The following is an 18,301-nucleotide window of genomic DNA, read 5'->3' as shown; positions in this document are numbered from 1 at the left end:
TCGCGTTTTAATATACTCTCTTTCATTGGGCCCTATCTTGCACCCAGCGCAATTGACTTTGTACACCGACACATGTATCATTCCTATTTTGCACCCGCGCACAGAGGACTTTTCCCTCCACAGACGCACGTCGGTTAACTAAGAAATACACTTGCGCTCGCGGGGGCGGTTCAGCGCAAAGAGGAGGCGTGTTCCGGCGCAAACGTTCCCTCATGCTATTTTGCAGGTTTAGAAAACAGTTCCGCCACTGACCGAAAAAAAATAGTTTAAAGTCAGTGGCGCGTTGCGCATGTTATTCATATGCTATTTTAAGGGCGCATGCTTGGCCATAATCAATGTAGCGTGTGCACAACGCGCATACACTTTGATTCTCTCATCTACACAGAAGCAGCAGTTTTCATTTTTGCAAATCATACATTATTACGATAGATAGATAGATAGATAGATAGATAGATAGATAGATAGATAGATAGATAGATAGATAGATAGATAGATGATAGATAGATAGATAGATAGTTTATTATAAAAGCATACATCTAGCTTACCCAAATTACCCAAATTTTCATACGCCTGTTTAACCGAAGTTAATTTGGGTGTGTTTCTCCATCCCCAATGTCACTTCTCTGTGTTTTACGGCCCTGACGAGAACGTCGGTCTCCTCGGCTGTGAACCGCTCCTGGCGTGCGTTTGGCAAATCCGCCATTATAATAGGAATCCGCTATAGAATAAGCGTGTCTGCTCTTAAAGGGAATGTGAGATGTCGCTCTGATTGGTTTATTTCACGTTACGCCCAAACCACACCTATGAATAATGAAGCTACTTCAGACCAACCCCTTTTAGATTTGCGTCGGGCGCAAGAGTCATTTATCCCGCTGGTATAATAGCAACAGCACCCAAGACAAAGTTACTTGCGTTTCACGCTTGATACTTGCGTTTCAGATCGTTAAAATAGGGCCCATAGAGATGTTTAGATGGATATCAAGGCTTTTTAGGTTGTGTAGAATCTGCAATCTCTGACCCAGTTTGTTTGCCCGTTTCCAAGGCTACAATACACTGTGTTTCCTGCTATCTGGCATCCCGGGGTGTCGAAATACTATTGGCTGAACTGGCAGTGGGCGGAGTCACACAGACCAAAACAAAAACCGACTGACAACACGGAAAGTGAGAGGATCAGAAAAACTCCATGAGTCGGTCAAATGAGGATGATGTTCACACACACCTGGATTCAGAGAGATTGCTGTGGTATCTGAAGTCAGTGTTGTTGCTGTAGTTGATATTACAACTTTTAAAAACAAGTTTTATAAAATTTTAAATTTTAAAATTTTAAAATTAAATCTTTTAAAATTTATTTCATATTTTAATGAATGAACACAATGTCAAGGCATTTCTTACAAACTGCTGTAGTCTAGAGAAGCTCATCAGTGTGACGCTCAGTTCTGGTGCTTGAGCCGCTCACATGAACATGGGATGAGTTGTGTTTAATAAATCCTCACTATGATTTTATTCATTTATCATGTGAGTGGAGTGAGTTACACTAGCTGTATATTATGATTATTTTGCATCAGACTACAGACTGTACAAGACCGGTCATATGTATCAAACTCACTGACAAATCAAGAGCTTTTTTTGTAGATAATATGTGTGATGATAAAGCAGTCTGTGAGAGCCAGTGCAAACCACTGAAGCGAGAGACTGATGATGTGTGACAGTGATCATGTGATCATGAACCTTGTGTAGAAGCTGCTGCTGTAGTTCGGCTTGATGTCTTCTCAGAGTTTGAGCTTCTGACTGGAGTCAGTGTTGTTGAAGCGACTGGAGCTGCAGAAGATGAATGTTCAGACGCATCAGGACATTAACATCATATTTTCATATTGATCATGACATGCAGTTTGTGTTCAATCATCACAGCTTACAGTGGCAGTAGTTGAGAAGAGAGATGTTACTGTATCATTTATTCCTGGTTTATATGAGAGTGAAACACAGTGAGCTGCTTCCCATAAACCTTCAGCTTTCCTGAATCAATGACATTATTAAGCCTTAGAATTCCTCAAACTGCATACAAATCCTTATAATTCCCAATATTGACGTCCCTCATGGGTCATACATGAAATATTGCATAAATCAGAAGAGTCTATTTTAGCCTAGTATGACCCATAGGAGGTCAATATTGGGGATTATAAGGATTTTTATGCAGTTTATGACTTTGACCACTAATATTTTACAATTGCCAAACGTATGAAGCCATCAGGAAGAGTAGAGCCAGTGTGTGAAAGTTTTGACAAATCTGTCAGAAAAGAGTGTTTTCTCACCTGAATACTTGACAGTGTATCTGACTGAGGTCTTGACTTGATTTCTGTGAGTAAGCCGACATCTCCACTCTCTGTTGTTATCTTCATCCTGGAGTGTTGTAGTCAGAGTGATGATACAGCGATATTGATCTGATGATGATGATGATGATGATATCTGATATCTGGAGTCTGTCTTCAGATCAACACCAGTCTGATTCACCCACAACAGCTCAACTCCCTCAGAACTGACCCGATCATCACAGGAGAATCCAGCATATGAATACAACTGACAGGAGAGAGTCACAGAGTGGCCTGGACTGATCTCAGTCTGTGAGGATGAAGATGATGATGATGATGATGATGATGGAGACACTGAAACTGAACACAAGACACAAATCACAGACTCTTCAATCATCATCTGAGTTTAATAAATAATTTTACAGTTAATTGACCACATAATCATAAACTTACCATGAAGAACATGCAGAGAAACACGTGCATCAGTTCCTTGTTTCTGTCCGTTCATATATTGTTGGCAGATGTAAGATCCATAATCTTCTTCTGTGATGTTCTTGATGTTCAGAGAGCAGTCAGACTCCAGACTCAGTCTCTCATGTCTCTCTGTGTCTTTCTTCTTTATCCCTCGATCAATCAGTGAAACTGCTGCTGAATGTCTGAATCTGCTGTAGGTCCATGTAGTTTTAGATTTGCAGTCAGAAAGAGCATTATTACAGGACAGACGCACATTTTCACCAGAACTGATGAACACATGATCCTCCACTCCACTGATACCTGAAACACAGTATATCTCAGTGATCATTATGATATTAATAAATATAAACCATACCAGCATAAAAACCAGAAGAATCAAATCATACAGTCTTTTTCCTGTGTTTGATAGTTAATGCATTAATAAACATTTATGGATAAACCAAATCAAACGCCTCTTTAAGAAGGAATAAGAAATACCCTGACTTTGAAACAAATTTAAATAATGTAATATCATCATCCAGACACAGTCGTGATGATACTGTACTTCTGTTCTCTGACCACACAACATCACTTCACTGAGCTGAACACTCGTTGTGTGTTTGATAGGAAGTTTATGATCAATCATGAGCTGAGTTTGGGAAGTAGTTAACAGTGAATTTGATCATGATTAGGGCCCTCTCAAGTAAAGGCATGACAAAATAATGCATTAACAAATCATTTAATACAATATGATTAAAGATGCACTAGGAGAATATTTGTATTCCTTTACACCACCAGTACAACAAAACAAACAAACAAAAGATAAAGGTTATTTGTAGTTCTTTTATTATTTATTGACATCATTAAACACAGACTCATCAGTCAACATATATTAGAGTAAAATGCCAGCATTACCGTAGCAACACAACTAACACGCCGAGAGCACCTATAGTGAAGATATTTTAAGTTGAACTAAATAGTTTCCACCTCTTCTATTTTTGACAGATTGTGGAACATCTAATGCAAGAGCTTTATACACTAAGCGTCACAACCCTTCAGTTTTGGATATTCTTCCTTTTAATGATCTCTCATTAACCATGAGTTCAATCAGGCCTACACGAATGCTTACTGGTTTTAAATGTGTTCGTTTGGGAATAAAGGCTACATTTAATCCACAGCACATCTCAACATTATCCTACTGTAAGATATAGAACAAAATCAATTTCAAATAAAGTTAAAGAAGTTACATATAAGGCCATTCATTTGATTTATCCAGTGAGAAGAGCTCAAGATTTTTTAGAGACATGGAGACTAAATGCGTCTTTTGTAATTTAGAAGAAGAATCCATAAAACATTTATTTTATGAATGTATATTGTTTTGGATTGATATTGAATATCTAATATTTAAATTCACAAAATCAAATATTCGACTGTCTGGTAAAGATATAAGAGTTTTGAGCAAAATGTGGTGATTAACTTAATAATTATGTAAAATACCATAAACAGAAATGGACCAATAATAAACCTAACATTATATTATTTAAACTGAACTTAAGCATTATATTGAGGACCTAAAAGAAGCAAAAAAGAAGCAAAAAGAAGCAAATGGATGTATATCATTTTCGAATCCTTTTCTTTTTAGATTTTTTTAAATAAATTTTCCACTATATGGTTTTCTCTTTTTTTCTTTCTGTTGTTTCCTTTGATGCTCTAATGAATGTAATAGATAACAGTTGAACACACAGTGATCCTCTGATATGTGTATGTTGTTCTTGTAGCATTTAGGCAGATTTAAACTCTCATGTTTACCAATATCTTATACAAAATGTTAAGAATATAAATACATGCTGTTTTACTTTTGTTCCTTATTTATGTTATAAACATTAACACTTAGTACAGAAATGTAATAATGAGAATTGTCTGTGCAATATATTTGTGAATTTTACAAATGTTTATCCTCAAAATCTTTAGTTATATTTAATTACAATTATTTCGAATTATATTTAGCTATATCTAATTTGTTATATCTGTAATTGTATGCTATGACCCATAGGAGGTCAATATTGGGGATTATAAGGATTTGTATGCAGTTTAGGACTTTGACCACTAATATTTTACAATTGCCAAACGTATGAAGCCATCAGGAAGAGTAGAGCCAGTGTGTGAAAGTTTTGACAAATCTGTCAGAAAAGAGTGTTTTCTCACCTGAATACTTGACAGTGTATCTGACTGAGGTCTTGACTTGATTTCTGTGAGTAAGCCGACATCTCCACTCTCTGTTGTTATCTTCATTCAGGAGTGTTGTAGTCAGAGTGATGATGATACAGCGATATTGATCTGATGATGATGATGATATCTGATATCTGGAGTCTGTCTTCAGATCAACACCAGCCTGATTCACCCACAACAGCTCAACTCCCTCAGAACGAACCCAATAATCACAGGAGAATCCAGTATCTGAATACAACTGACAGGAGAGAGTCACAGAGCGGCCTGGACTGATCTCAGTCTGTGAGGATGAAGATGATGATGATGAAGATGATGATGATGGAGACACTGAAACTGAACACAAGACACAAATCACAGACTCTTCAATCATCATCTGAGTTTAAAAGGAGAATCTGCCCTTTTTAAATTGATCACATAATCATAAACTTACCATGAAGAACATGCAGAGAAACATGTGCATCAGGTCCTTGTTGTCTGTTATTCACATATTGTCTGCAGATGTATAATCCATAATCTTCTTCTGTGACGTTCTTGATGTTCAGAGAGCAGTCAGACTCCAGTCTCAGTCTCTTATGTCTCTCTGTGTCTTTCTTCTTTATCCCTTTAGTAATCAGTTCAACTGCTCCTGAATGTCTGACTCTGTTATAGTGGGTCCATGTAGTTTTAGATTTGCAGTCAGGAAGAGCATTATTACAGGACAGACGAGCATTTTCACCAGAACTGATGAACACATGATCCTCCACTCCACTGATACCTGAAACACAGTATATCTCAGTGATCATTATGATATTAATAAATATAAACCATACCAGCATAAAAACCAGAAGAATCAAATCATACAGTCTTTTTCCGGAGTTTGATAGTTAATGCATTAATAAACATTTATGGATAAACCAAATCAAACGCCTCTTTAAGAAGGAATAAGAAATACCCTGACTTTGAAACAAATGTAAATAATGTAATATCATCATATCTTGAACTCTTGATGTCAGCTTTGTCATAATCATTACTGGACGGCACAGGATTAGTTGATCCTCCTCTTCAACCGTAGAAAATACACTAATAACTGCCCTTAAAAGCTCTTTATCTGTTCTGTGTTTCTCTCTTTCCTTCAAACTCACCCTACTGTGACTTATGCACAGCTAAATACAAAATAACAATTCAAAACCCACAAAGAATATTTGTGGAACAGTTCCCAAAGGAAGGAGCAAAACTCAGGGAAGGTTTGCTGGGATCAGTAGTTCACTCTCCATCCAGACACAGTCGTGATGATACTGTACTTCTGTTCTCTGACCACACAACATCACTTCACTGAGCTGAACACTCGTTGTGTGTTTGATAGGAAGTTTATGATCAATCATGAGCTGAGTTTGGGAAGTAGTTAACAGTGAATTTGATCATGATTAGGGCCCTCTCAAGTAAAGTCATGACAAAATAATGCATTAACAAATAATTTAATACAATATGATTAAACATGCACTAGGAGAGTGATTGTATTTTATTTTATTTTTTTACATTTTTAATAATACAAATATTATATATTTTTTTTTTGGTTTACTTCTCATCTATACATTAATGCTACGTTTTGGGAGATTTGAAGATCTATTTACTGCAAAACACCTCAGCTACACCATTAGCATGCATATTAAATATTACCTTTTTATAAAAAAATTATAAAAAAAAACACATTAATGATGATCGAAATGAAATATGAGTTGTTTCTGGATATTGATCTCGGTGTGAGATGCATAATTCTTCATCTGCTGGTTAGAATTTTTTTTTTTGTGCAGATAATATAGTTTTGCCAAAAAGTGTAATTACCATACACTTCCAGCAGAGGCGCCATAGAGATCCATTAATTTTTTGGGATGTGACTGACTGCTCTTATAACAGCTTTTGTTATGAATATATATATTTAAACATTTTAAAACACATTAAATCAGTATTTTTAGTTGTTATTTGAGATCTTTTGAAGTGTCTTGTTTTTGCAATAATGCCACATAAATTTCCAGTAATGATACTAAAAGAAAAGACTTGAATGCAGTTACATATTATTTATTTCAATAATCCAAATGTATATAATTATTAACTTTAGAATAAGAAACACATTTTAGTACATCAAAGTAAATACCTGTGTGTGTCTCTGTGTGTGCGTGCGTGTGTGTGTGTGTGTGTGCGTGTGTGTGTGTGTGTGTGTGTGTGTGTGTGTGTGTGATGTGTGTGTAAGTGATCACGTTCGTTCCACATTGTATTTTAGTCCAGGAGTTTTAGGAAAAAAGGGTGAACAAATTGCAACAGAATCAAACTCAACTGATTTTGTATCCTCAATATGTCCTGAGTAAGGGGGGAAAAAAAGCCCCAAAGAATCCCATTAGGGGAAAGTTCCGAAAAAGACCCAAATATATCCTATTCATACGCCTATTCATTATCTTTCTCACATGAATAGGGTAAAAAATGTAACCTTTAGATATCACCATGAAAATTACTGAGTTGATTACTTATATCAAGACAAACAAAAAATGTATAACAAGTTTTTTTTTAAATTGTTTGTTAACATGGACAAACGGCGCATAATCTAATTACAGATGTGCTAATTTGCATATATACCACAACAGATCTAAACATTGGGTACAGCGTTTTTAAAACATTCAGAGATTCAGTCAGTCATTAATTCAAGGTCCACTCAACTATCAACTCTCAACTATCAACTCTCAACTGTCAACTGTCACTAAGCTGTCCCTCAGGTAAGAAATATGTCCTTTTGTTTTTCCTACATGGATTATTCATTAATATACATTAATAAAACATACCTGGTGATCAACTACAATTTATTGGGAACATCCAGCCCGATCTCATCCCAAGTCGTCATATACTGACGCTTTTGACATTTCGTCTACATAGAATGCGCATGGCACCCTTTAGCGTCAATATGAGACGCAGATAGATATGGGCCAGAAGGCGCCTCCTAGCGGTCTAACCCTAATCCTACCCCAGACCTAAACCTACCCATAACCGAACAAAGCTCTGTGCGTCTCATATTGACGCTAAAGGGTGCCATGTGCGTTCAATGTAGACGAAATGTCAAAAGCGTCAGTATTTGACGACTTGGGATGAGAATGCGTTGGAACATCTGGATGTGTGTTGAGCTGTTGTACGACTATTTTTGGTGAAACGATGTCAAGTTTAGGATTAGCGAATAGTTTCATTAGATAGCTAACACGGCTAGCAGCAGCAAATAACTTGTTAGCTGTCTTGAGATTAATCGACTTGAATTACATACATGGCAGTGTAATGCCTACAATAATCCATGTATCCATGTCTTAAGTAAGGGATAATGTATAGCGAGGCGGTTGTTATAGCGGATAACAACCCCGACAGGCTGAACGGGACCCCGACGCGAAGCATCTCATGAAACATCTTCTCGTCCCCCAGAAACAGTCCCACGGACCCAGCCCCAAACCCCATCTCTGCAATAATAATTAATAAAGGCTGTTTTAAAGTACTTCTTCCTGCCTCTATGTAATGCTCATGGGTAGCCTAAATGGGTTCCATTCAGACCTTAACATTTAGTCTTTTACTGTTATATTGATGATTCAACAAGATTCAACAAGACATTTTCTCCTGGCTAGACCCAATGTTTAGATCTGTTGTGGTATTTATGCAAATTAGCACATCTGTAATTAGATTATGCACTGTTTGTCCATGTTAACAAACAATTAAAAAAAACTTGTAATACATTTTTTGTTTGTCTTGATATAAGTAATCAACTCAGTAATTTTCATGGTGATATCTAAAGGTTAAATCTTTTACCCTATTCATGTGAGAAAGATAATGAATAGGCGTATGAATAGGATATATTTGGGTCTTTTTCAGAACTTTCCCCTAATGGGATTCTTCTGAGCTTTTTTTCCCTTACTCAGGACATATTGAGGATACAAAATCAGTTGAGTTTGATTCTGTTGCAATTTGTTCACCCTTTTTTCCTAAAACTCCTGGACTAAAATAAAATGTGGAACGAACGTGATCACTTACACACACACACACACACACACACACGCGCGCGCGCACACACACACACAGGTATTTACTTTGATGTACTAAAATGTGTTTCTTATTCTTCAGTGTGTTTGTGTGACGGCGTGTTCCAGCGAGATCGCATTGCCTGCGGCCGATCTGTGCAGTGATCTGCCGACAGTGTGTGTGTTTCTCCCTGGGCGCTTCAGCACTCTGCTGAGCTTTTCCTCTCTCTAAAAGAGCTGCACGCGGCACGTCTTTTTCAAGACGGTTCGCCCGTGTATTACTGGATGTGGGTGCGTGATTCATCCGCCTAACGGTCACGAGCGCTGTTTCGCGTGTTGGGCTTATTCACGCTCGGCAGCGCTCGTGGATGAGTCACGTTTTCTTTGCGGGAACGTGACCATCGCGATGTTTATAGATCGAGACTCAATGATCTCCGTGTGGGTAGAGTCCCCTCTGCCACACCCCAATCTATCTCTTCCTCGAGAGGGGATACTTTGGCTGGTGGCCAGGGTGATCTGAGGGTTACAGTGTGGCATAATACCGACGAGCATTCCTCGGGCCACGCCCCCCTCCACATCGCAAACCGTGGGGCTTCCGTGTGTGCCTGGTTTCTCTCGGGGACCCAGTGTTTTCATTCAGGGCTCCAGCAGGTGGTGTCATGTCACTCACAGCATCACAAGGCAGGCTTGATTCCTCTGGAAATGAGGATTCGACTGCGTTGCCTCCCTCTGGAGTGTCAGCGTTAGTCGGGTCAGATCCAGAGCTGATGGCCATGCTTTCCCGGGCAGCTGAAAGCATCGGCAGGAGTGGCGCCGCCCTCCCCCCGAGCGCTGTAGGCTTCCTGGATGTGCATCAGGACGTCCTCCGCCTTCGCTGCACTCGATCGCGTGGTGATCATGGGCTGTATGTTCTCTGTCACTATCGTGGCACAGGCATGCAGTGCTGTGTGTCGCCTTCGCCTTCGAGGCAGTGCTGACTCGGGAGTTCTGTCAGACCAGGCCGCCGTGGAACGCTGGTCCTTCCCTGGCCTACACTGACAGAACGCGGAAACTCGACCACGCCCCCACGCAGGGACGCTATGCCTCCCATGTCTGGGCTGGTCGATCCGCCACGCACACTACTGACCTCGCTCTACGGGCGACATCAGTACCTGCGTGATCCCGGGGCCAGGTGATGTCCACAGCTGTGGTCCAGGAATGGGCTCAGCCAGGTTGATGTGAGGGGGTCTGAGAATTCATTTTCTCAGCTCCCCCATGTCCCAGGCTGGGCTCCTCGGCGGTGTGGTTGAGGACTGTACCCTACAGTCTTTGAACCCCCCAGAAGCAGACTGAGGCCTTCTGCACCGACGGTCATCCGTCCGTGCGGTCTCCTTAGTCTGCTTCCCGCCGAGGCCGCCTCCCTGCGGCCCCTCCCCTCGAGCCTTCACTGGCCCCGAGCAGGAGAGGGTTGCAGGAGGGCGGCACCGCCCGTCTCTGCCCCTTAGCCGGCCAAACGCCAGGCTAAGCAGCATTCTCGAGACGGGTGGCTTGCTCGGCGGTGTGATTGAGGACTGTACCCTACAGTCTTTGGACCCCCCAGAAGCAGACTGAGGCCTTCTGCACCGACGGTCATCCGTCCGTGCGGTCTCCTTAGTCTGCTTCCCGCCGAGGCCGCCTCCCTGCGGCTCCTCCCCTCGAGCCTTCACCGGCCCCGGGCTGGAGGGGGATGCAGGAGGGCGGCACGGCCCGTCTCCGCCCCTTAGCTGGCCAGACACCAGGCTAAGCAGCACTTTCGAGACGGGCAGCTTGGAGTTAGGGCTCAGTTCTTTTCAGGAGTTGGTAGCAGGGCCACTCCGTCCCCCGGTGGAGGGCCGTGGGAGAATCTCTTATTTCAAGAACTGATGCCCCTTCCTCCGAGCCCCAAGAGGCTGTGGATGACAGTGCGCGCCGCTCACGAGCCTCGCCACTCTCGTCCCCTTCTGTCGCCAGACCCCTGCCAGAGTGCGCCCCCGTGGGACGCTGGTCCTCCCCTGGCCTCCTCTGGCAGGGCGCGGCTAATGACCGTGCCCCAACACCGGGCCGCTATGCCACCCACGTCCGGGCCGGTCATTTCGCTTCGCTGCACCACCAGTGTACGTCTGGCTCGCTTGACCCCGCTGGTACAGCTTTTGGGAGCTTCCCAGACTGTCCCGTTGGGTCGCGAGAACCATCAGGCTCGGCTACGCGATTCAGTTCGCACGGTCTCCTCCCCGCTTCAGGGGAGTCCGCTTCACTATGGTCGGTGGCAATGCCCCTGTCATGAGAGTGGAGGTCGCCACCCTACTGGCGAAGGGTGCGATCGAGATTGTGCGATCGAGATTGATACAGGCAGGAGAGTTTATCAGGGTTGGAGATAAACTCTGCGGGACAGTGGCCCTCCAGGACCGAGTTTGGCCATCCCTGGTTTTCTTTATGAAGCACGTCACCGTTATTGAGATTCACGCGCTGATTCTTGAGGTTTGAGTGTATCTAAGTGAAACAGTAGTTCAAAATGTTTCGTGTTTTTCTATATGTTTTACTCTAATCAATTATATGTAATGAATAACACACATGACAGTCTAGAAGAGGTCAGCTGATCAGAGCACTACATGATGACTATATCGTTATCGTCATCATCAAGTAGATGACATCATCTGATCACATTAGTAGTGGGAATCTAGTAGTAGTAGTATATTTATCAAAGTGATTTTCCTCATTATAGATAAAGTTTAAATTACCAACTCTTTTGGTACATTCATATGGAGAAGAACCATCATGATAGAAATTCCAAAAATTTGAATTGAAAGAAATAAGAAAGCTATAAGAAATGGAGATTGAGAGCAAAAACGCAGCATGTAACTTTTAATAAAACTACACGCTTGTTTATAAGAAAGTTTGGGAATTATTAACTCATTTATGTGTCCAGCGCTGTCACATCACGTCAGGTGTCAAAAGAACGAAAGACTCAGAAGAATCAGACCCGAAGACTCAAGAGATGAACTAATCATTTCTCTTTCCAGTACAGAACCCATAGGATTTTGCGCATGTGCGGTCGACACAAGATGAACAAATCACTCTCTGAGACAACTCAGTAGTCCTGAGTCATATTAAAGATTTGTTCAAAATAAACGAATCGTTCATGACCGACCCATCACTAGAACACTTTTACTTTTACTGTTCTTGCCATAACACACAGTTCCAGCAGCCAGAGAAAAACTAACATTAAAACATCAAGACTCAATCTGACAAACTGACTTTTTGTTAATCTAACCGAGGCGAACCTTCGTCTAAAAGCATAATTAAAATGTAAACGGTACTTTTAAGTTTGACCGTATTTACGTTTTCGGTCAAATTGCCTTTTGAATGGGAGTGAATGCAGCACGACTATGCATCAAAAATCGCTATTTTTAAAACACTAAGAAGGCTCGACACAACATGAAACTTTGCTGGAAGTATCACCAGAGGCTCTACACATGAACTCCAGCATTGAGAACATTGTGTACACAGAGTTCACTAAAAAGAAAGATTTTGAACAACTCACTGCAGCTCCGCCGGCATTTTGACAGTCAAAAATAGTCGATAGTTCTTAGGGCTCTCTCTCTCTCTCTCTCTCTCTGTGCGCATGTGCGGCGTGTTTGTGGGGAGCGCGTGAGCAAGGAGTGTGTGGAGTTGCTGAGTGAGTCGAACTTTTCCTTTCTGAGTTTATTTATCTATTTTGAATATTGCTGTAAGTTAGAGGAGAAGGTGTTATAGTGGCTATTTTTGTCAGTTTATCTGATAAAGATGGGCTCAAATTCCGATGGATTTTCCTGTTTGTCTGCTCGGCACGCGTGCAAGTGCATGCCGTCAGATGAGTCCGTGTCTATTGAGAGTGTTTTGGTCGCTATTGGTCGAGAAATAGGTGCACAAAACATGATGTCCGCTTCAAGAATGAATAAAGCAATTGTCGTTTTTCTGAAGGAAATCGAAATGGTTAGTCAATTGGTGGAGTGTGGTTTGACTGTTCAGGATGTATTTGTTCCAATTGTACCTTTGTCTAGTCTTTCTAAAAGAGTGATGTTGTCAAACGTACCTCCATTTATTTCTGATAAAGCGCTCAAGTCTATCTTAGCTCGTTATGGAAAATTGGTTGGGCAGATTAGAATGATTCCTCTAGGACTGAAAAATCCGGAATTGAAACATGTCATGTCTTTCAGACGTCAGGCTCTGATGATATTAAGCGCTGAATTTGAAATGCTTGATGTGTCTGTTAAATTGACAGTGTTTGGTAAGGACTATACAATCTTTATCACTACTGAGACTATGAAATGCTTTGTTTGCGGAAAATACGGCCATATTAAAACAGGTTGTCCTGTGGTTAAAGAGGCTCAAAGCGCAAAGAATGGTTCAGTGCAAGATTCAATTGTTTTGGAGAATAACGAGTTGGTTAAACCGACTACAGAAAGTGCTGCAGTTGATTTGAATGCGGAAATTGACGCGTCTACTGAAATGAGAAAACAGTTGCCTCAGGGTGGCAATATTGAGATTACAGAAACGGATGCGATCATTCCTGATGCTAGACAGAGTGAAACGAATGACCCTGTAGAGATTGTGGAGGAGGTAGAACAATCTGGAGAACAAGATGGGTCTAAAGTGAGGGATGTCTTGGATGAGGTGCAAGCATCAAATAGGGATATGTCCCAAAATGATGCTGAACCAATATCACAGGATGTTGACAGTGATTCAGATAGTGAGTGTTCAGACTTAATCACTGATGAATTGGATGAATTCAATGAATGCTACAAAAAAACAGAGAAAACCAAAGATTGAAACGTATTTTCCTGATTTGAAGCTTTTTATTGATTCCTCTGCTATGGCTATGAAGAAAGCAACACTTGAGGAATTAGATCAGCCTATGCGTTATCGTTTAAAAAAGTTTGTAAGTGCTGTCAGAAAAAGAGTAAAGAAAAGTCCTTAAAGAGGTAGCCTATTATGTATTGGAAATTACATCTATATTGGCATTTATTCATTTTCTCTTTTTTCATCCTGATGATATCCTTTAATATCGGATCCTTAAATATAAATGGATGTAGGGATGTACGAAAGAGAGTGACTTTATTTAAGTATTTACAACTTAAAAAAGCAGATGTAATTTTGTTGCAAGAGACTCATACTGATGCCTGTAATGAGACAGATTGGATAAATGAATGGGAGGGCAGTATTAGTCTTAGTCATGGTACGAACGTGAGTGCTGTGTTGCGTTTTTATTCTCAAAGCGTGTTAAAGATAATAGTTTTCTTAGAAATAATACCAGGACGCCTTCTTAGAGCTGATTTAATAATAGGCAATAATAGTTTTTCTTTTTATAACATCTATGCTCCTAATATAGGAAGTGAGCGCTGTGATTTTTTTCTGAAACTTTCTGAAGAATTGTTGAAGTGTTCAGATGATAAGATTGTTGTTATAGGTGGTGATTTTAATTGTACGGTAGATCATAAATTGGATAGGAATCATGAAGAACCTCATTTTGGTTCAACAGAATCAGGGAGGAGGTGATATCATTAAAGAGAACAAAGGCCTTTTGAAGGATTTATTGGAAGAGCAGGAGAAGGAGACACTTGTCAGAACAAGATATGTGAAGTGCAATGAAATGGATGCTCCAACTGCTTTTTTTTTCGGACTGGAGAAAAAATCTAAAGAGCAGAAATGTTTTCACAAACTGAAACTTCCTAATGGTAAAGAAATAACCAATCAACGAGAAATTATAGTTTCTGCTATTTCTTTTTATGAAAAACTTTATCAGTCCGAATTTAGCAGTAGCAGTTGAAGAACTTCTTCTAAATCTTCCACAGTTGTCTACAGAAGAAAAGATGGAATTGGAAGAATTCTTGACTTTTGATGAGCTTTCAAGTGCTGTGCAAGGGCTGAACAGTGGCACATCTTCTGGTGTGGATGGTCTCTCTGCTGAGTTTTTTAAAAGCTTTTGGAATGTGATTGGACATGATTTGTATGCTGTTTTTTTGGAGTCCTTTAATCAAGGTGTTTTACCCCTAAGCTGTCGGAGGGCAGTGTTGACATTAATCCCTAAGAAAGGAGATCTTGGACTTTTGAAGAATTGGCGCCCTGTGTCGTTGCTGTGTACTGATTTTAAGATACTGTCAAAAGCTATAACTAATAAGTTGAAGAAATGTATGGCAACTATAATTCACGAGGATCAGTCATACTGTATCCCTGAGTGGACAATTTTCGACAACTTGTTTTTGCTAAGAGACATTATTGCAGTTGCTAAAAAACATCAAATTGATATTGGACTCTTATCTTTAGAGCAAGAAAAGGCTTTTGACAGAGTGGATCACTTTTATTTACTAAAGACTCTGAAGGCCTTTGGCTTTGGACCACAATTTGTCTCTTGTATTAAACTGCTTTACAGTGAAACATCTAGTATGCTTAAGATTAATGGTTGTTTAACTAGACCTTTTGCAGTAACAAGAGGTATACGACAAGGATGCCCTCTTTCAGGACTTCTATATTCAATTTCTATTGAGCCTTTGTTGTCAAATTTGAGAAAACGACTATATGGATTCTGTATTCCTGGTTTTCCAGAGATCCCACCTGTAAAACTCACAGCTTATGCTGATGATATAACTGTTTTCATAAGGAACATTGATGATATGGCTGCTTTGACTTCTAGTTTGAAAACTTTTCAAAAAGCTACATCTGCTAGAATCAATTGGGATAAATGTACATCCCTTCTGTTAGGCGAGTGGAGGGATATAGATCCTCCTCAAATCCCACAACAATGTGAATGGATCAAAGATGGTTTTAAAGTTCTTGGGGTATATTTAGGATCTGATACTTATATGAAAAAAATAATTGGGAAGGATTAGTTGATAAAACTGTGGGGAAACTACAGAAGTGGAGATGGATTCTCCCGAGGTTATCTTTCAGAGGGAGATGTTTAATCGTTAATAATCTGGCAGCCTCAATGTTGTGGCACAGATCTACAGTGTTGAATCCACCTGAAGAGTTATTGACTGGTATTAAAAGTCTTTGTTAAATTCTTTTGGGATGGTTATCATTGGCTTCCTCCTGGAGTTTTGTATCTCCCAGTTGTAGAAGGTGGTCAAGGACTTATAAATCTGGAGGCGAGAGTTAAGACAATGAGGTTTCAAACATTACAAAGGCTATTATATTGTTCAGATAAGATACCCTGGATTGCATTAGGTTTGTCTGTTTTACAAAGTATTGGGGGAGTTGGATTAGCTAAGCAGTTATTCCTAATTGAAAAAATCTGTCCAAAATCCAAATCCAAGAGTAAGTGTTTCTTCTTCTAACTTGTATGTAACTGTATTAAAGGCCTGGCAAATGTTTAAAAAATGTAGAGATGATGATAAACATTATGGTGTTTTAGAACCATTGTTTTTTAATCCTCTCTTTAAAAGGAATTCTTCCATTCTGAGTTCAGTAATTGACAAGTTTTTAAACACAGGAATAGCTACTGTAAAAGATTTAATTGATTTTTCAAAGGGTCAATGGTATACGGCTACATCTATAGCTAATAGAGTTGGGCTTAGATCAGAAAGATGTGTTGAAGGGATAATTGGAGATCTTAAAAAATCTTTTCCTCAGTCTTTCTTGACCTATGTAAACAATTTTATTGAGAATGATGAAAGGCCTATGATTTTTCCAGATCTTCGAGTTAACATAAGTCTTGATTTGGATGAAGATTTAAATGATACTTTATTGAAAAGATTTGAAGATGTATTGTTTCATAATGTTGACAAAAAGATATTATATTGTATGTGTGTGAAATCCTTGTTTTATACTCAATTGAAAAGACGTGTTGATACTAAATGGAGAGAACATCTATCAATTTCTTCGGAAATAACTCCATCATGGAGGTGTTTGTATAAGCCCCCTATTCCTAAGAGGTCTGGGGATCTCCAGTGGAGAGTACTCCATTGTGCTGTGGCAACTAATAGTTTTGTATCAAAATTTAATGAGATGGTTTTATCTGCATGCCCTTTTTGCAATATTCTCGATACTGTTTGTTCAAGATTAATTCCTTTGTTTGAATTGTTGGATAAAATATTGACTAAGCTTGGTTTTATGTTTACAAAAAATATGTTCATTTTTGGTGTGAAGTATAAGAAAGAATGGAAAGTACAATGTACACTTGGTAATTTTCTTGTGGGACAGGCAAAGCTGTCTATTTTAAAATCCCATACATGTAAGAATGAAGGAGAAGATGCTGATTTGCTTGGAATGTTTAAAATTCTTGTAGAGGGCCGGGTTGTTATGGAATATGCATACTATAAATTAACAAATAACATGCATTTTTTTTATGTGAGGTGGAGTGTGAAAAATGCTCTTGTGATAAGAGATGAGCTTGTCGAGTTATTGTTTAATTGGTGAATTGTAAAGAATGTTTTTAAATTAGTTGTTTGATTAAAAGAGCTTTAAAAGTCAAAGTCTCTCTCTCTCACTCTCTCTCTCTCTCTCTCTCTCTCTCTCTCTCTCTCTCTCTCTCTCTCTCTCTCTCTCCCTCTCTCTCAGGAAACATGTACATGCTGGCTAAGATTGCATAACAGTAGAACATGTACAATTAAACTCGATGAAGTGCTATTGGAAGACATGTATAAGTTATCATCATCTCATAAATCTATTTTGTAACTATTTTAAGTATAACTATAACCATATTTTATCATTAAACCTTTTCAATTACAACTAACGTGATTTGGTATTGACTTTGAAGTGCTACATATTGCAATACAATATCATCACTCTCTAGTCTATAGCAACGCTCTTCCACATATTAATCTATTGTAACTGCACTTATTACTGTCGTTGGTATAAGTAGCAGTGGGTGGAATAGACAAGAAATGTACAGTTTTCTACCATCTTGCTGACAACTTTTCTTTAGTCATTCGGCAGTCTTGCAGCTTGAACCTCTGCAGGAAATCCACCCTTACGCCCGTTTCACACATACTCCGTTTGCAGTGCGTAGTGCTTTCACATATGCATACAGTAACTGATCCGCGGCTGTACCACAAACACAAGTTTTGTCAGCATTGCGATTCTCTTTGTACACATATACACTCTTTAATAGACGTTTAAACACAATTTAAACAACGTATTATTCAATGCTACTTATATATATATATATATATATATATATATATATATATATATATATATATATATATATATATGGGTGTTTCTGCAACTACGGGCACTTTTGACTATCCCAATTTTAAAAAGATCAACCTCTATGAATTTCAATTTTAACCATCACAGTCTGTAATACATATAAAGATT

The 18,301-nt window shown here is 39.4% G+C and overlaps 1 protein-coding gene across 1 annotated transcript in view; it reads right to left on the bottom strand.

Moving 5' to 3' along the window:
* The window catches only part of LOC309498564 (uncharacterized protein), a 270,271-nt gene that overhangs the window by 103,031 nt on the left and 148,939 nt on the right, over window positions 1–18,301 (bottom strand). Inside the window, exon 5 of the mRNA XM_082169347.1 lies at window positions 2,760–3,080. Coding sequence (XP_082025473.1) covers window positions 2,760–3,080 — 321 coding nt within the window. The remainder of the gene's footprint in view (window positions 1–2,759; window positions 3,081–18,301) is intronic.

Source organism: Leuciscus leuciscus, assembly GCF_965113295.1.
Source record: "Leuciscus leuciscus genome assembly, chromosome: 1".
NCBI classification, from domain to species: domain Eukaryota; kingdom Metazoa; phylum Chordata; class Actinopteri; order Cypriniformes; family Leuciscidae; genus Leuciscus; species Leuciscus leuciscus.
This window is presented reverse-complemented; position numbering and strand designations above follow the sequence as displayed.